The sequence below is a fragment of the Phyllobates terribilis genome, unplaced genomic scaffold (genome assembly GCF_046119375.1).
Source record: "Phyllobates terribilis strain yellow unplaced genomic scaffold, ASM4611937v1 Scaffold_8__6_contigs__length_399053987, whole genome shotgun sequence".
Taxonomy (NCBI): domain Eukaryota; kingdom Metazoa; phylum Chordata; class Amphibia; order Anura; family Dendrobatidae; genus Phyllobates; species Phyllobates terribilis.
In genome coordinates, this window is record NW_027362768.1 from 89,631,166 (window position 1) to 89,651,101 (window position 19,936).

At 42.3% G+C, this 19,936-nt stretch overlaps 1 protein-coding gene across 5 annotated transcripts in view; it reads left to right on the forward strand.

Moving 5' to 3' along the window:
• PRRC2C (proline rich coiled-coil 2C) overlaps nt 1-19,936 on the forward strand; it is a 70,622-nt gene that overhangs the window by 1,598 nt on the left and 49,088 nt on the right. For 4 of the 5 annotated variants that reach the window (XM_073643126.1, XM_073643123.1, XM_073643125.1 and 1 more), the window contains exons 2-6: nt 9,986-10,158; nt 15,093-15,270; nt 15,359-15,468; nt 16,408-16,533; nt 19,588-19,829. In XM_073643126.1, coding sequence (XP_073499227.1) covers nt 10,047-10,158; nt 15,093-15,270; nt 15,359-15,468; nt 16,408-16,533; nt 19,588-19,829 — 768 coding nt within the window. In that variant the 5' untranslated portion in view covers nt 9,986-10,046. The remainder of the gene's footprint in view (nt 1-9,985; nt 10,159-15,092; nt 15,271-15,358; nt 15,469-16,407; nt 16,534-19,587; nt 19,830-19,936) is intronic. The other variant, XM_073643127.1, reaches the window with a different exon arrangement.

Genomic DNA, 19,936 nt, shown 5'->3' on the forward strand with positions numbered 1-19,936 from the left:
TGGGATGGTAGGAGCCAGTATTTATTTATTTTTTTCATTTTGTGTATGGGAAATTGCAGCTGGCTGCACTTTCCTTATGCAGTGGGCAACCACAAGAAAAAAAACTATGTAATATATTTTTATTGTAGCCAGCATATGGTACTGCATATTGTGCAGTGGCAAATCACAGCAGCATGTATTGGTGACTTATCCGTACCTCTGACAGGCAGGCCAATTGTCTCGTGAACAGAGCCTAACCGGAAACCATTAGTAGGAATTATTGATGTATCCATAGTCAGCGCTATTACCTCCACACTGGGGATTTGCCGACAAATCTGTAGCAGCAACTGTATGAAGCAAGTTCTCATGTGTTAGTGGGTTTCCTTTAAATCTGTTACTTTACAGAAATCTGCTGTACAGGGCTGGGTTCAGATTACTTTTATGATTTCTGCTTAGTGTGTGTGCCGAAAATAGCAGATATAAGGAACGGGAAATTGTCCGAAAAACTCTATCTCACAGTATATGTAAAAGGGGTATACATACTAAAAACAAGTACAATAATCTTAGACAATAGAAGTTGCTGACTGGTACAGGAGGAGAGAGGACCTTGTCCGCGAGGACTCAGTCTACAAGGCATGGGTGAGGATACAGTGAGTGAGGATACAGTAGTTAAGGGTAGAGCTGGTCGTGCAGCGGAATGGTGGAGCAATGGTTACTGCAGGTTGTACGCTTGTTGGAAGAGATGAGTCTTCAGGTTCCTTTTTTGAAGGTTTTCACGTTAGGCAAGAGTCTGATGTATTGGGGTAGAGAATTCCAGAGTAGGGGGATGCTCAAGAGAAATCTTATATGTGATTGTCGGAAGAGGAGATAAGAAGGGAGTAGAGGAGATCTTATGAGGATTGGAGGTTGTGTGCAGGTAAGTACAAGGAGACTAAGTCACAGATGTATGGAGGAGACAGGTTGTGGATGGTTTTGTATGCTAAGGTTAGGGTTTTGAACTTGAGTGTCTGGGCAATTGGGAGCCAGTGAAGGGATTGACAGAGGGGAGAGGCCGGGGAATAGCGGGGGGACTAGTGGATTAGTCGGGCAGCAGAGTTTAGGATAGATTGGAGGGGTGCGAGAGTGTTAGAAGGCAGGCCACAGATCAGAGGTTGCAGTAGTCAAGGCGGGAGATGAGGGCATGCACTAGTGTTTTTGCAGATTCTTGAGTAAGGAATGTGCGAATCCGGGAGATATTTTTGAGTTGGACTCGGCAGGAAGAGGAAAGGGCTTGGATATATGATTTGAAGAAGAAATTAGAGCCCAGGGCTACCCCAAGGCAGCGAGCTTGCAGGACTGGGGAGAGTGAACAGCCATTTACATTAAAATTGATAGGTCAGTTTTGGGGGTTGTATGAGATGGGGGAAAGATAATGAATTCTGTTTTATCCATGTTAAGTTTTACAAATCTAGCAGAGAAGAAAGATGAAATAGCAGACACACATTGTGGGATTCTGGTTAGTAGAGAGGAGATATCAGGTCCAGAGAGGTAGATCTGTGTGTCAATAGCATAGAATTGATACTGAAAGCCATGTGACTCTTATGCGCTGTACAAGGCCGAAGGTGTAAATGCAGAAGAGCAGGGGGGTACTAAGACTGAGCCTTGGGGGACACTGACAGATAGGGGGGGGGGGATGAGGAGGTGGTGTGAGTGGGAGATGCTGAATGTCCGGTCTGTTAGGTATGACGAGCTCCAAGCTAGGGCCAAGTCTATGATGCCTAGAGTTTAGCGAACGGTCCACTGTGACAAAGCAGAGGGCAGGAGAAGGAGGACAGAGTATTTGTAGTTTTTACAGACTTGTGTTTTAAAGAGAACCTGTCATGTCCCAAAACTCTATTAATCTGCAGGTTAATAGTGTTACAAAGCTCCTCAGCTGTTGCACTGAAAATCCGGCTACCTGGAGGAAGTTAACTTTATTCTTTCTGGCTGCCTCCGGCTTTCAGTCATGGAGGTGCGGCTTCTGTCACCACTCAGTTCATAGTAACCACACCCCGGAACTGATAGCCGGCTCAGAGTTGCATCAGTACAGAGTCGGCTGCTGGTCAGTGCCAGGCTGTGGTTACAGACACCACTGACCATGTACTGATCGGTGACAGAAGCCGCACCTCCATGATTGAAAGCCGGAGGCTGCTGAGAGGAATTAAGTTAAAGGGGCTCTTGTCCGCACAGGTTGATGTTCAAACTAAGTCCCTCCGCTCTGTGCATCATGGCGGGGCCAGTCATTTATATACACCTCCCCACATGCTTGTTGGGGGTTTTCAGTGCAGCGACCTGGCAGCTTTGTAACACTATTAACCTGCAGATCAACCCCATATCTGCAGGTTAATAGCGCTTTTAGATGTGACAGGTTCCATTTTAAGAAGCCGTAAAGTGGTTCTCCAGTGATAACATGTTATCACCTCTAGTCAACATAGGTGGTAACTGGTAGGTTGGAGTACAACCACTTGGACTCGCACCGATCAGCAGAATAGAGACTAGGGAACCTTTAGTCTTGTTATATTAGAGCAGTACTGCATATTTGTGACTGTCGCACCATTCGTCTCTATGAGGCTGCCAGAAAAATCATAAGGAATTGGTGCAGCGAGGGTGGAGTGTGCACTGCCGCTGCATCCTACAGGCTTATTCACACCTCAGTGTTTCCATGCCAAAACTAGGAGTGGAACTGACAAAGAAAAACTATAATTGAAAGATTGATACCTGTTCTTTGTTTTAGCATAGAAAATACTGATCAAAAATACTGACGTGTGAATAAAGCCTATCGGCGATAAATGTGCCCCGTTCTGCCGATCGGTGCAGGTCCCAGTGGTAGGACCCCACCTATCAAGTTATCTGCTCTGTTAATAGGTGATGACTTGTTCTCACGGAACAACCTTTTTATAGGATTATTCCCATGTTTGTTTATAGGTAAAAATGAAGAGGTACTAGTAAAAACAAGCTATTTTGTAATTTAACTATTTAAAATGCCCTCCTTTCTCAAGAATGAAGTACATTTATTTATATATATGTATATATATATATATTAATCTCTAGCTACCTGGCTTGTTGCCTAGGTTACTAGCCACCACTGTAATCCATCAGTGCTGGGTAGACTTGTGTAGTGGTTACAAACTTTTTCCAGTAGTGATTGTGATCACGGGTCTGAAGCTGGCCAGGTTTGCTGGAGCTTATTGTTAGCTCCTGATCCCAGCTAGCTTCAGAGCCTAAATGGTGCTTCAGAAACCCCGTTCAAAGTCAGCAGAAAAAAAATCAGAATCTGAGCGCTTACTTCTTCGTTTTAGTTCTGTAGCATCCTAAGGGTGTGTGTACACATGAGGGGCTCACGGCTTCGCCACCACTGCATCAGTAGAAGCATGTTGTGAGATATGTTGCCAGTTTGTCACTCTGTCAGATGCCTATAAATATTCTTATAATAAATTTTTTTTTTTCTCATTGTATCAATGGGTACATTGGAATGTGCTGCAGTTGTTATGGGGTTGCCCACTTCCAGAATTAACATAAACATATTGAACTTATTAATATGCTTTTATTTTCTAAGTTGCCCTGATCTTCAGATGCCGGTGCAGTCACAGCTTGGGTTTGATGTAATGTTCCCGTGTCGGCACATCATCAGTGGTCTGTGAAGGGGACGGGCCGGCTCATGTCATTTGCTAAGCAACCACCCTTCTGTGTAACAGCTAATGCTTATGCAAAGAGGTGGCTGGTTTATCGCTGGTCATTTGCCAATGCTGAAATCTACCACCAATAGCGGAAGCCCCAAACACCTCTATAAAGAAGTGTATTAGAAAGCTCTTTATATGTATTTTGCAAACACTCTTGGAAGTGACAGCCCCATTAAAAGATTCATTGGGCACCAAAAACAGGTTTCTCCACGACACAAATGGGTTTTTGATGACCTCTGGATCTTGCACTAATGTGCCACTGTGGGAAAGCCATTCAGTTTGTATTCCACTAGTGGTGAATTTTGGAGATTCCATTCAAGCAGCTACTGATATTGCAGGACCCTGATCATCCATGGGGCTCATCATTTACATTATCCATATTGAATTTTGTCCCGTCTTGTGGCTCTGCAGCTTTTCACTACATACCGCGCCATCCTGTTTCTTCCAGTGGATGCAAGTTTATCTCTTCACTCAGGTTTTCATTGTGGTTTAAAGACCTGCTGCATTTTTTATGCACTAAACTCCTATTAGAGGTTTCCTTTTACCTGTGTTCTCTTCAGGTCCTAACCCTATCATCTGTAGCCCTGTCCTCAGTAAATACCTGGATAGATTATCGCTCCTGAGTAATGATGGAGAAGCACTTAGCAGGAAGAGCAGTGATCTGTGCACGCTCCTGAAAATCCGGCAGCAGATAGTCACTGGTTACTCATTGAACATTGGAATAAAGTCAAAACTGAATGCTCATTTGTTTTGCGGAGGTTTTCCATCCCTGAAAAAAATTGTTAAAAGGCACGGGGTGGTTTAAGTTACAATAAAGGAGTGTAAAGTTATCACTAATGTGCAAAACTAGAAACACTCGTTGCCCGATAATTGTGTATCCTAAACAGGCTGCCGAGCCCCTGATGAACGAGCAAAACACCCGATTATCGAGTGAAACAAACTTGTTTAGCACAAAAGATTATCGTTTTTGGCAAAACAGGATTCGTGCTGCCGAGCACAATCTATTACATATCATTCGGTGTGCATCTGGGGCGCAATCTGTCAGCACACGACTGTTCAAACCAAGTACAGGCGACCGGGGCTTCATGGTAGGGCCAATCATTTAAATTCACTTTCCCACCTGATTGGTTTCCATCTCTCTTTGCCCTTCTCTGGATTCTTGGGGCTAATCTCAAGCAAAGAAGTGGGGAGGTGGAGATTGAGGGAGAACAAGCAGATGGGAAGTTGTATTGAAATGATTGGCCACGCCATGAAGCATCGAGCCGCGGTACTTAGTTTGAACAGTCATCCTGCGCTGACTGTCCCTTTTAGTGCACCTTCCCACCCCCACCCTTCTTTGATACACAGCTCTGGCTTTATAGAGGCAAGAGAGATGGAAAACAAGCAGGTGGGAAGGTGCACTTAAAGGGACAGTCAGCACAGGATGACTGTTCAAACTAAGTACTGCCGCTCAGTGCTTCATGATGGGACCAATCATTTATATACACCTGCCCACCTACTTGTTTTCTCTCAATCTCCACCCTCTTATTTGACAGCTTTGGCTTCATATAGCTAGGGAAGGGTGGTGATGGAAGAAAAACAAGCAGTTGGGAAGGTGTATATAAATGATTGGCCCTGTCATGAAGCACCGATCGCCTGTACTTGGTGTGAACAGGCATTCTGTGCTGACAGTCCCTTTTAAATGACCGCTCATCAGCATACAAGTAGTTGATCGGTGGTTGTCTAGTGCCGCCACTCGGTGTAAATGCTGTTTCTTCCGTCTTGAGGCCTGTGGTGCAGCAGTCGGGATTGGAATGTGACGTCATTTGAGGCACATCCCATGATGTCCTATTCCAGTTACCAGACCGCTGCAGCCAATCACAGGCTTCAGCTGTCAGGGTCCTCTTGGATCACTGACAGATTACTTATATCTGTGCTGTAGTTTAGTGTCTGATGAGGATCCCAGAGAAGATTTCAATAGCTGTCATCCCAGTGCTATGTATTATATTGGAGGACTTTGCTCAGCTGTCACTATCTGTGCCATAGACTTTCAGTTCAGTGGAAAGGGTCTATGCTCAGCCGTCACACAAGCCAATGTCATTCTAATGGGGGGGGGGGGATCACCTGTTCTGATGGTTGGTTGGGATCGTTTTGGGGCTCTTCCAGACTCTCAGCAATATTACTTTAAAAAATGATAGTATATAAAATTTAGAACAGTTCTTGATGGCATAATTTCCTACAGGGCGTTCTGTTTGTTTTTTTTTTTGTAAAAACGCGACTTCAATTCGAAGCAGTTTGGAAAATATAAAGGGGAAAAGTATACTGCAAATGCTGATATTTCCATGTAATGTTCTGGAGCAGGTAAACACCAGCCATACATTTGGTGCTCTGGGATGAGCTGTGAGATTGAAGTTTCTCCTGGGCAGTCATTTGCCTGAGACTGGGTAAACTCACTCATTACCATTGCACAGAGGAGATCTATTTATATAGGAAGGTCTCCAAGCTCCAGTCATAAACATGCTGCCGAGAGCCCGCGTGATAAGGATCCCAAAACGAGTCAAAATAATATGAAACCTCAATGCAATAACGGTACAGGGGCTGCTACCCCCACTGCAGAAAATACCAATCAGAGGGATCGGCTATACCGTTTCTATTTATTATTCAAAAGATCCCCATATGTGCTTTAGAAATGATAAAAAGCTCATACTTGAGTACTGATCTCCTGATACTCCTCCATCCTGCTTCCTAAGGGCAAGTTTATACCACCTGACTGGCGTGCCCACCAGCGGTCCTCTACTGGTCTGATTACACAGGCAGACTGTGCTTCAGTTGTGTGCTGGATGATCTGTAATAGATGGGTCAGTGTGCATATACTGCTATTGTTCTCCGCACCACAGGTCCGGTTTACACAGAACGATGTGCTGCCTAGAACAATGATTTTTAACCAAGCTTAAGGCTGCGTGCCCACGTTGCGGATTACAAGCGTTTTTGATGCGGATTTTCCGCAGCGTAAACGCTTGTAAAACGCTTATTAATCCGCACCCCATGGTCCCCAATGAGAATCCGCAAGGTCTATGCCCATGCTGCGGATTTTTCCGCAGCGTTTATGCTGCGTTCAAAAATCCGCAGCATGTTCATTAATTTTGCGTTTCCGCATGCGGAATTGCCTTATTCAATGCATGAAAAAACGCAAGGCAATTGCGCATGTCGAAAACGCGTGAAAAACGCGCCATAAACGCGTGCGGAATTCCGCATGCGTTTTTCCGGGAGAGGACATGCGGAAATGAAGCAGAAATTTTCTGCTTCATTTACGCAACGTGGGCACATAGCCTTAAAATCATTTCACCCGATGAGCAAGGGTTTTCTTTGTTTGACGGGTGATTGGTAGGGGTTTTACACTGGCCATTTATGAGGAAACTAAAGCCCCCGTCTCACATAGCGAGATCGCTGCTGTGTCACTGTTTTGGTGACGCAACAGCGACCTCACCAGCGATGTCGCTATGTGTGACACTTTGCTGCGATCAGGCCCCTGCTGTGAGGTCGCTGATCGCTGCAAAGTGTCCTGGACCATTTTTTGGTCGTTGCCCTCCCGCTGGTCAGCACACATCGCTGTGTGGGAGCAGCGATCAGGCTGGTAACCATGATAAACATCGGGTTACTAGGGGCACACGTGCCCCTAGTAACCCGTTGTTTATCATGGTTACGAGCCTGCTAAAGTGAGCGGTAACCTCCCGCTCACCGTAGCAGACTGGTAACCATGATAAACAACGGGTTACTAGGTGTGCGTGTGCCCCTAGTAACCCGATGTTTATCATGGTTACCAGCCTGCTCCTGCTTCAGCAGGCTGGTAACCAGGAGCAGGACATCGTGGAAAGATTCTTTCCACGATGTCGCTGCTCCCCTCATCGTTGGTGAGCCTGCCTGTTTGACATCTCACCAGTGACCACATAGTGACGCAGCAACGATCCCTGGCAGGTCGTATCGTTGTCGGGATCGTTGCAGCATCGCTAAGTGTGACGGGGCCTTAAGATTTCATAGGAACTCTAGTTCATGATAATGCACTAGTGTAAACTCAGCTTCCATTCACTGCAGGTCTGTTCTCCTCAAGTCTGGTCTGCCAATGGCCAGAGCAGTGTTTTGGGTTTTTTTTGGCGTTGTCAAATTTAATTGAAAATGCTGGTACGCTAATACCCAGTAGATTTTCTACACGTGAACATCCGCAATGGGAGAGGACATGCAGCTTCTCCAAGCTGTAACTAAGTAGTTAATTAGCTGCAATCAGAGATACAGTTTTAATCGTTGCTGTTAGAGGCAGGTGCCGGCTGTATAAAATGGACAGCAACTACTCTGTATGGAGCAGGCTCATCTCCAAAGCCCGGTCTATCCATATGCACTCATATTCTAATGTACATGGTAGGGTTACAGAGTATGGACTTTTTTCAGGGTTTTTTTTTTTCAACATTGTTGCAACTAGGTTTTATTAAAAAAAAAAAAATGCTCTTCTTGTAGTCTGTGTTGCACTGTCTGGTGCTGGCTGCAGAATGAGTTCACTGTGATTCTGCTGGTGAGCTCTTTTTCACAGGAGAGTGTATAGCTGTGGTTATAAATCAGCGGAGAGGAGGTCTGAGGAAGGAAGATAACGCTACAGTCATAGTTTTCACACTGATTTCTGCAGAGCGTCTAGAGGTTTCACCTCAATTCCCCTTTAAAACTGGATTCAGATGAGCCCATAAGGAGCCATAGATGTCAGTGGCATGAATGGAGTTCAAATGTTTTTTGTTTTCTTTTCAGTCTGACGTGCTTCTGTGCCAGTCTAGGTTAAAAAAGAAAAAAGGACTTCAGACGAAATCAACCGATCGCAATGCACAAAAGCAGTATCGACAGGGCCTAAAAGTGTTAAACTCGTGTCAGAATGAGCTCACTGACTAGATCTCAGTTACCTAGAAGGCTTACAAATAGAAGCTATGGGTCCAAAAATGTTTATTTTTTTTTTTTTTTTAAATGCAAGCCAAAAAAATACAGATATTTAAGTAAAATTGTCCCTGATAATTGTCTATATTTTTAACAAGTTACTATGCCAGTGTAAATTGTGACAGTTACGGCACAGACAGACGGCCATATTCTTCGCACGAGGATCTCATTGCAATCCTCGGACTGTCCGTCGGTTCTCCTGACCAGAGCGTGACAGCATGTATTTCTACATCAATTGTTTTTTAAATGATTAATACTGATGTATTGTACACACTTGCTGTACTGCAAAACATCTCCTGGTCATCACACTTTAACTGGGTAACGACCAAGTGGCGTCAGTATACAGCGCTTGGTCCTGGGCTTTATTCCTGCTCCATTGTAAATTTACAGCACAGGGTTTAAAGCCTCACGTTCAAGCAGGGGCAGGTCAGGTCTCCATCTCTCAGACACTGGCAGGAACGCTGGAGAGAAGGCGGAAGTGGTTTAATACCGCTTCTGTCTTTTTTGTGGAATACATAGCAGCTTAGTGATCACATGATCTCCAGGTGTCTGCCTGTCATAGCAGAGCTGCTGGGTGGTCCTTGGAGACCCAGATCAGCCCTGCCAGTGACTTGTCACTGTAGTGGGGTGTTTTCCCTTGTAACTTGGGCATGCCAAAGATGTCACAGTTGTAGTGGATGGAATGGACAAGGAAGAAAAAATATATTTTATGATCTCTTGGGGTACAAATTACGTAAAACAAAAATTACAAAACATCTAAAATGCCGCACCAGAAAAAAATCAGTTCCCATCCCCCCACCCCAGAATAATTATATTTTTATTATGTATATAGAAATATAAACCCTACACATATTGGGTATGTACACAACAGTAATAACCTGGAGAATGTATGTGACATTAACATTCCACACCAGATAATATTAAAAAATATAGAAAAAGTCTTATGTTTTTATGCAAAAAAAAAATCTATCTAAAAACAGAGATATAACAAAAAAAATAATACAATTTGTCCTGTATAAAACAGTCTTATACAACCATGTTAATGGGATAAAAAAAAAAAAAAAAAGGCTCCTGAAAAGTGGAGAGGCAAAAATGAAAAAAAAATTGGCTGGTAAATAGCGCCCACTCCGGCCTGGTCTTCAAGGCATTACTGGACAGCTCAGATCCTTTTTTGTCACCCAGTTCTGACACCAGTGTATTTTCCTACACATTGCATTTTTATAGCCATAAAAGAACAAACATCAAAAGCCAATTTGTGTTTCTTCTTTAAGTTCATTTGATTTGCGACGTGAATTGTTCTAATTGGTATTTGGGTGGTTGTGATTCTTAATCATCGGTATCCATCTCCTCTTGTGTAGGTGACAGCTGGGCATAAAAGTGAGGCAGAGGCTGTATCAGACTCGATGAGTTTCTTTCGTCATGTCGGAGAAGTCAGGCCAGAGCACAAAAGCAAAGGATGGGAAAAAGTACGCCACTCTCAGCCTTTTTAACACGTACAAAGGAAAGTCGCTAGAAACTCAGAAAACTACAGGTGAGTGAGTTTGAGCATTATTGTTCCCTATATATATTTTTTTCTTGTAGACTGTCTATTTGCAGGTTTTTGTGTGTAAGGTCCATGACCTTAGTATTATACTTACCGGTGGCCATCTTCACCTGTTCCTGGTCGCAGCTCCGTCCCGCGCCTCCTTTTTGTGACCACAACTTCTGACTGACTGGAAATCAGAGGTAACGCAATGCAAGTATATGAGTCTTTTTGTGGCTCTCATCTACTTACATTGAGATGTAACTTCAGGGTTGCTTCAGCAAACACTGGAGAGATTCGGCAGGTCAGAATCTGCGGAAAAGCAGCGTGGATAACAGATGAAGAAAAGTATAAGTATAATACTAGGGTCAAGGAGCTTAGATTGGAGACATCTTTCCAGCGGTAAATTAAAAAAAAATGTTGGAGTGGTGCTTTAAGCTGCACGTACTCTGAATGATACTTTAAAGGGAATCTGTAACCTCCAAAATGCATTTTAAATGGGCTATAAAGTGTTATAGGGCACTTGGCCCTATAACAACCATACTAGCACTGTACCTGCTACTGGTACAGCGCCTGAGGAATTATTTTTTAATTCCTAAACAAATGAGGGTTCAGTGCACCCTTGGTGTGGCCAAGAGTTTGATCTACTGTTATGCCTCCTCATTTACATATTGGGCTGCCCCCTGCTTTTAGTTGACAGTGCTTACTTCCTTGAGCGAGCACCGTCTGCTGCTAGCATATGTGAGGCCGCTTGCATTCTCTCTTTATTCTGACGCCGTTCACTAGACTTTTAGGTGTATTGGTGTAACGAGGGGGGTCAGAAGAACGGAGACAGGGAGAAGGACATGCATGGACCCACACATGCCAGCAACATTCAGAAAGTGCTTACTCAGGGAAGCGAGCACTGTCAGTCAGAGGCAAAGGATGGGATGCTTTATGCAAATAAGGAGGCATAACTGTGTATCAAACTCTTGGCCATGCTAAGGGTGCACCGAAGCCGCCTCATTTGCATAGGAATTAAAACTTGTTTTCTCGGGCGCTGTACAAATAACAAGTACAGTGCTAGTATAGTTGTTATAGGGAAATGTCCCCTACAACATTGTGTAGTCCATATAACATGCATTTTGGGGGTGGCAGACTCCCTTGTAAGGATTCATATTCCAGCTGATCATAGAAGCACTTTTACAAAGTTGATCTCACTGTTGAAAATTTGGCTCGTATAGCTAAAAAGTAATTTTGTATAGGATTTTACTGACATGTTGGACACTGTAACCTGCACTCACTTGTTATTATGGTGATGACAGTATTTTTGCCTGTCTTTGCTAGGGATGTCTAGACGAGGCATTAAACAGTTTTATGCCACCTTCGAACGTCTGATATTTACTTCCCTAGTACGGACCTGGATATATGCAATATATGAGGCAGTTGATTTCCGGTCCGGAGATCCACAGCAGTCTGGACATGTGATACAAGCCTTAGGCTTCTTTTACACATTGGCCCCCATTCATCAAGACCAGCATTGCTCACACCAGTCTTGATGAGACATGTTGGAGTCATAGTCCTGTTTCATTAAAAGGCGTACATCTCTTAATGAACAAGGCGCATCTGACAAGTGGCCTGCGCCACACCACAAATCTTACTCCAGTCAGAAACTGGAGTAATGTTTATGGCCTAAGGTGCGCCACAACTCGTCATGAATTAGACGCGCGGTGGCATCATGCTTCCGCCCATTTTGATGGAGCTGGGCAAAACTGTCAGCTCCCCCTTGCGCAAAAAAAATTGCAACTTTTTAAAGCTATTGTTTTTGGAGGCTTTTTTAATGTACACCTTATTTTTCACTATGAAGACGCCTAGTGGAAAAATTCATGTGAAACATTACACCTAGAGGATACCTTCAGTATTTCGTCAGTATTTTACATCAGTATTTGTAAGCCAAAACCAGGAGAGGAACAATCAGAGGAAAAGTATAATAAACACGTCACCGCTTCTATATTTATCACCCACTCCTGGTTTTGTCTTACACATACTGATGTAAAATACTGACCAAACACTGAATGTGTGAACGCGGCCAGAGCATGATTCCTTTGGGAAATATTAACACCAGAAATCCAAAAACACCCAAAAAGTGTGTGTGTGTGGGGGGGGGGGGGGTGAACAAAGCTTTTCTGTGTTTCTCATACTGACTTAAAGCCATGGGTTACAATGATGCAGAGTTCAAATGGACTTAGTTCATTATTGCAGTGGTGTAAATCATTTTAAGGCTATGTTCACACGTCATGGTTTTTTTCAGTTTTTTTTGCTGCAGATTTTATGCAAATTTTCTGCTGCGTTTTGCAGTACCAGCAAAGTCTATGAGAAACCAGAATTATCTGTTCACACATCTTGTTTTTTTTTTTTAAGTATTTTGTGCCTTGGTTGGGTTTTTGGAAAATAGAGCATCACTTTCAGCGTCGTCATCGTCGTCCCCCCCCCCTCCATAGGAAGTAATGGGTGGTGAAAAAAAACACTGAAAAACTCAGGTACCATTTTTTTCAACATTTTTGATGGCAAAATAGAATGGGGTTCTTTTTATTTCACAGAACTTTATGTATATGCATAAAAAGACAGAAGGACAGTGAAAAAACGCACCAAAACTGCAAGAAAAATCTGCAGCAAGCTTCCCTTAAGAGATCAGGTTTTGCTGCAGATTTGTGACGCAATAAAAACCCATAATATGTGAACATAGCCTAAGGCACAAATATCGAACACCTCCACGTTCTTGCGCCTCTATTAAGATTGGACACTGATGCAATAAAAGCCCATTTGAACTTCCTATGTTTCAATGCAATCTGGCTCCTTTTGGGCTATAAATTAAATGGTGGCATTAAAATGCAGCTTGTCCTATAAAAATCAAGCCCCCATGCAACCAACAATGTCCCTGGAAAAAAAAAAATGTTTGTGGCTCCTGGAATGTGAGGGAGAAAAAAACTAAATTGAAAGTAAAATAAAAATGATTCCAGCGGTATGGTACTGTTTTGCTGACGTATTTTTGAAAGCCATCGATCTGCAGCTGTAGAATAATGAATGAGACCTGTATGTGGCTGCCAGCTCTACCATCCCTGAAATGGACTGAAAGTCATATTTTCTCCTCATTTGCAATGCATTCATTTGTATAGTGATTAACATTCGCGAGCAGACGGGATCACCCTCTGTATTTTCATGATTTCACTGTGCTAATGTGCACTTATTTACATTTAATCATGCAGTTTCCCTCATCTCGATGGGATCTTACCCATGTTAAAGGGGTTGTCCTCTTTCAGAAAATCCTGGTCCCTGGGCACAGTTTATTTAAAAAAAAAAAATTGCTTTACCCACCATTACTTGGTCCAGCTCTGAGTCTTTGATGCTGCTCCTGGCTTCTAGTATTGGCTGCAGCACTGACGTAACGTTCAGCGGCTCTGCTTGTGTAGACGGAACACTCCGCTCAGAGCGGTTGAGCTTACTGATTGGCTTCAGCACTGTCGACGTGATGTCAGAGCTACGGCCAATAAAAACAGTGTCAGAGCCTCCGCACTGGACCCGAAGATAGTGAGTAAAGTGCAGCTTATTTGTTTTTTTTTTGTTGTTCTTGCTTTTATATCTATGTATAGATAGATCTATCTTTCCATCTCTTTTTGATTTTTGTTTTTGAAAGTGGACAAACCCTTTAAATTGAGTTACCAGCAGTGCGGTGGAGTCGGTGTCCATTTTGGTGGAGTCGGTATAAAATGGACCGACTCCAACTCCTAAAATATATAATAAACTGGGTACAGTATTTCAATGCAGTTTGTGGGGAATATTTTTTTTCATAAGAATTTGGGAAAGTTATGAAATGTTCTATAAATGTCTGTCCTATTCCTGATCTAAGGGTCTAGACTTTTAGCTGAGATGAATCTGTGCTACAGTAAATTTATCACTTAAACATGAGCCATGTATGAGGGAGTCGGAGTCATGGAAATTGAGGAGTCAGAGGTTCGGCTTACTGACTCCACAGCCCTGGTTACCAGTAAAGTTATATTCTGCTCAGATGAATGACAGAAAATAAAAATCTGTTTCTATCAGTTTGATAATAGCCATCATGCTTTCTACATTTTCTGTCACTTTTGCAAACCAAAAAAACCCACTGTGAATAATTCCAAAAAAGTTGGGTGACCATGAAGTCTGACCCAGTTCAGATATATGCAGTTTAGAAATCTAAACACCACAACATACCATATAATCTAAAGTTGTTTGGTCCAAAGTTACCTGTTACTGTGGTAGGACATAATGGTACAGCTTACGTCAGGTTCCCAAGTATGGTGCAGGCTCAGGAGCTGAACCTGCACCACACCAGGCTGATGCCGGCAGTATTACACTGCCATCATGTAGCTGGAACAGTAGAGGCGGGAGCTTGCTGCTGATTCTAATTCCACTGTCAATCACTGATGAAAGTGGCATTTATATCCCAATTGCTGTTTTGCGCACCACCTCATGTCTCATGCCCTTTGTGATGTGTTTATAAGATGCTGATGAGTAGTCAGGGCTCCTGTGGAGAACGGCACTTTTACAATAGACAGCATATAGAACAAGCTATCATACGATTGAAGGGTCATGTCCCCCTAAAAGGACTAGAAAAATAAAGTAAAAAACCTGCAAAAAGTTTAAAAAAATGATATAAAACTTAAATTTTGCACCTTTTTTTTTCAAATCAAAAGTCCAGGAAAGTGGTGTAGATGCTGAACAAGTAGAGAGTGGCGCTATCCTCAGTATTGTGTAGCCTGCACAGAGGCTCTGCTCAGCCCCGGTGTGATTAGCTCATTTACATCTATCTGCAGTATTGAAAGTTGTGTGGTTTTGAGTTACACTACATCCTATTAACCCGTTTTCGATGGAATTTGCCATTGGAATATAACAAACTTTTTTTTTTTTTTTTTAAATGTTCAAAGTTGCTGCACGCCATGGTCTTCAAAGCCTAGGAAAAGTTGCTGTGTCTCGGCGCATGCCACCACCTGCAAATTTACCAAGTCTGAAGGCAGAGAATAAAGGCAATGACCCAAATGTGAACATTGTTCCCAAAGATGGCAGCGGCTGGGCATCCAAACAAGAGCAGTCCGACGAGGATAAGTGAGTCCCACCCACCTAGTTATGCTTCACAATAACTTTAAAAGCAACTTGGACTAAATTTTAACTTTTTTTTTTTTTTCTTTTCTAGAACACCAGAAGTGCCTCCTCCACCTCCAAAGCCAGTTCCACCGCCACCAACTGAGGTTCCTGTGGTTACCAAATCTTGGGCCAATACCAAGCCAGGTGGGCAAGGAGATGGTAAGATCAGTTTTAAAGAAATTAATGAATTACATTTGTTTTGTTAAAAGTTTCAGCCATTGTGCATTGTTCTAGGACTGAAGACCACAGGCTTTCTTTATTTTTATCTCCTTGATTGTGACCTGTATCAGATATGATTTGAGTGATCTGACTCTTACCCTAGTCTTCAGTAATGTGACAATTCATAGCACCATTGTAGTGCGATCAGATCTACCACAGCCGAGCCTCAGGTTTTCCTCCTTCAGGACATTGATTGGGGCAATACCCTGTTTCTGAATGTCAGTGCGGTTTGCTACTCGCCTGATTGAGCTTTATGGCTTCATAGCTCATTACGTTTGTGAACGTTACTATATGGTCTAAAGTATGTAGAATCTCTCCTAAATACAGAGTACAGGTGTTTAAGCCTCACCCTCTACAAAAATAAAAATAGGTGCCTAATATAAAGTTCTAGTTCTGTAGATTAATAGTATGTTATAGTGAAGGGCTCATTGACCCTATTCTAAGATGCCCTATTGCCCCAATACAGTTTGTGATCTGCCCCATTTTTCTCTATATGCTGCTATTGGGAAGTGGTAGCATCTAGACAACTGCATAGTCAGTGGATGCTTGGAGCAGGCTTCTTACATAGTGCCTGTTTAATTGGTGGGGGAAACATACTGGACCTTTTCTGGTAGTTGCCTAGTTAAACTTTTGTAGCAAGGTTTGGGGAAGATCCTTTCCTTTTTTTAATGGGGCCCAGTTGATTATTGCTTTTCTGCTTGTTTTCTTTGGCTAGTTTTTAGTGTATCACGCTTATTTATTTATTTTTTTTTGGGCGGGGGGGGTTACCCTATACAGTTTGTTTTAGACACCTATGTTACATAGTCATGTGTTCATTGTAATAAGATGTCGGTGGGTATTATATCTGCTTTTAAAGTACAGATTGTGTTTTCCTTCCAGGTGTTCCGGTGAACAGTTATTTCCAACAAGAATTCCCCAGTCTGCAGGCAGCTGGGGATCCAGAAAAGAAAGAAAAAGATGCAGCCGATGATAATTATGGGCCTGGCCCTAGTTTGCGGCCACAAAGTAATGCATATATCTTTATTTTGTCTTGTGTGTGTTTTAATATGAGGTATTATAAATAAGATATTTATTCATATCTTTTTACATTATTTGTATGTATGTATGTATGTGTGTGTGTGTGTGTGTGTGTATGTATATATATATATATATATATATATATATATATATATATATATATATATATATATATATATATATATATATATATATATACATATACAATGCCTACAAGTAGTATTCAACCCCCTGCAGATTTAGTTAGAGCCTTCAAACTGCAAACGAGAGTAGGTTTTGTGAACAGAAGCATAAATCTTACAAACCAAAAAGTTATGTTGCTCAGTTGAATTTTATTAAATTTTAAACATAAAAGTGTGGGTCAATTATTATACAACCCCTATGTTTAATATTTTGTGGAATAACCCTTGTTTGCAATTACAGCTAATAATCGTCTTTTATAAGACCTGATCAGGCCGGCACAGGTCTGTGGAGTTATCTTGGCCCACTCCTCCATGCAGATCTTCTCCAAGTTATCTAGGATCTTTGGGTGTCTCATGTGGACTTTATTCTTGAGCTCCTTCCACAAGTTTTCAATTGGGTTAAGGTCAGGAGACTGACTAGGCCACTCCAACACCTTGACTTTTTCCCTCTTGAACCAGGCCTTGGTTTTCTTGGCTGTGTGCTTTGGGTCGTTGTCTTGTTGGAAGATGAAATTACGACCCATCTTAAGATCCTTGATGGAGGAGCGGAGGTTCTTGGCCAAAATCTTCAGGTAGGCCGTGCTATCCATCTTCCCATGGATGCGGACCAGATGGCCAGGCCCCTTGGCTGAGAAACAGCCCCACAGCATGATGCTGCCACCACCATGCTTGACTGTAGGGATGGTATTCTTGGGGTCGTATGCAGTGCCATCCAGTCTCCAAACGTCACGTGTGTGGTTGGCACCAAAGATCTCGATCTTGGTCTCATCAGACCATAGAACCTTGAACCAGTCTGTCTGAGTCCTCCAAGTGATCATGAGCAAACTGTAGACGAGCCTTGACATGACTCTTTGATAGTAAAGGTACCTTACGGGCTCGTCTGGAACGGAGACCATTGCGGTGGAGTACGTTACTTATGGTATTGACTGAAACCAATGTCCCCACTGCTATGAGATCTTCCCGGAGCTCCTTCCTTGTTGTCCTTGGGTTAGCCTTGACTCTTCGGACAAGCCTGGCCTCGGCACGGGAGGACACTTTCAAAGGCTGTCCAGGCCGTGGAAGGCTAACAGTAGTTCCATAAGCCTTCCACTTACGGATGATGCTCCCAACAGTGGAGACAGGTAGGCCCAACTCCTTGGAAAGGGTTTTGTACCCCTTGCCAGCCTTGTGACCCTCCACGATCTTGTCTCTGATGGCCTTGGAATGCTCCTTTGTCTTTCCCATGTTGACCATGTCTGAGTGCTGTTCACAAGTTTGGGGAGGGTCTTAAATAGTCCGAAAAGGCTGGCAAAAGAGATCTTTAATCCACACATGTGAAGCTCATTATTCTTGGTGCCTGAACTACTTCTTAATACTTTAGGGGGACCAAACAGAATTCTTGTGGTTTGAGGGGTTGATTAATAAATGACACTCTGAATTAACTTTTAACGTTTTAAAAAAAAAAAAAAAAAAATTTGCTGCAGTGCATTTCCGACTTCCAGGCTGATCTACAGTACAAATGTCACAATGCCAAGTTAATTCCGCATGTGTCAACCAGCTAAATCTGCAGGGGGTTGAATACTACTTGTAGGCACTGTATGTATATGTATATATATATGTGTGTGTGTATATATATATATATATATATATATATATATATATATATATATATATATATATATATATATATATATTACACACTGTAAAAAGATATTAATAAGCAATATATTATAGTACAGACCAAAAGTTTGGACACTTTAAAGATTTTTCTGTATTTTCTACCGCTTGAAGCTCAAGAAAATGCCAAGAGTGTGCAAAGCAGTCATCAAAGCAAAAGGTGGCTACTTTGAAGAACCTAGAATATAAGACATATTTTCAGTTGTTTCACACTTTTTTGTTAAGTATATAATTCCACATGTGTTAATTCATAGTTTTGATGCCTTCAGTGTGAATGTACAATTTTCATAGTCATGAAAATACAGAAAAATCTTTAAATGAGAAGGTGTGTCCAAACTTTTGGTCTGTACTGTGTGTATATATTATATTATATTTTTTTTATTTAATTATATATTTATTTATTTTTTTTTCACCTTTAGCGGAAGAGCTTGAATTCTGCAAATAGAAGCAAGTTACATAATTTTTAAAGGGAATTTGTCACCGGGTTGTTGCTACCTAATCTAAGCATGATATAAGGGTAGAGACCATGATTCTGACGATGTGTCAATTACTGGGCTGCTTGCTCTAGTCTTTATTTAATCAGTATTATTAGCAGGAAATTATCACTAGAGGACTAGTAAATCTGCTGTGAGGTAGTACATCTAACATGCCCCACCTCTCATTGGCAGCTTTCTGCCTATGCACAGTGTACCCAGAAAGCTGCCAATCAGTGATGTGGGCGATGTTCTACAGGGCTCAGCATTCAGAGAACTGCTAGAGCTACAGCAGATAAAGCAAGGATTTAATCAAAACTTCAGCCTAGTAAGTGCCAACACTGTGACGCAGTGACAACACTGGAATTGGGTCTAAGCCCCTACATTATGCTGCTTTCAAATGGGATATTAAAAGCCTGATGACAGATTCCCTTTAAATATATTTTACAGGGTGTGAAAGAATTTGAATTGTAATTTTTCTGTATCTTGGGGTGTATACAGTGATCTTCTGATCTATAACTGCTTAATAATTTTTAGTTTTCTGTTACTGTTGGCCATAATGCCTGAATTGATCTGTTAACCACTTAAAGCCTGGCCTTTTTGGGCACTTAAGAGTGTACCAGCCATTTTTGGTATATGTCAGTTTTATGGCTGTAACTTTAATAGTTTTCAATGTGTTAAAAAATAATTTAGTCCAATCAAACGCTCCCTCTCTTAATGTGTGTTCACAGCTGATGTGGCCAGTTGGCGGGAAGGTGGAGGGAGGAACCTTGGTGTTCCGCTGGCACCCCCTGACCAAGAAAATGCTGTTTCGCTTGGAGAAGAAGGATCGTCCCATCCCGCTGTCCCTAGTGCTGCAGATCAGAGCAAGATTGCTGATAAACGACCTGCCACCACACAGCTTAAAGTGAATGGACAGCAACCAGGCCTACCTCCTCAGTACAGAGGCATGATGCCTCAATTTGCTGGAAATGTAAGTATTTTGGTTCATTACAATAAAATTGATTTGTATGTGCAGCCATTCAGGCTGTTGTGCAGCCAGTTGGATATTAGTTCAGTTGTATTCCAGGGCAAGGAGCT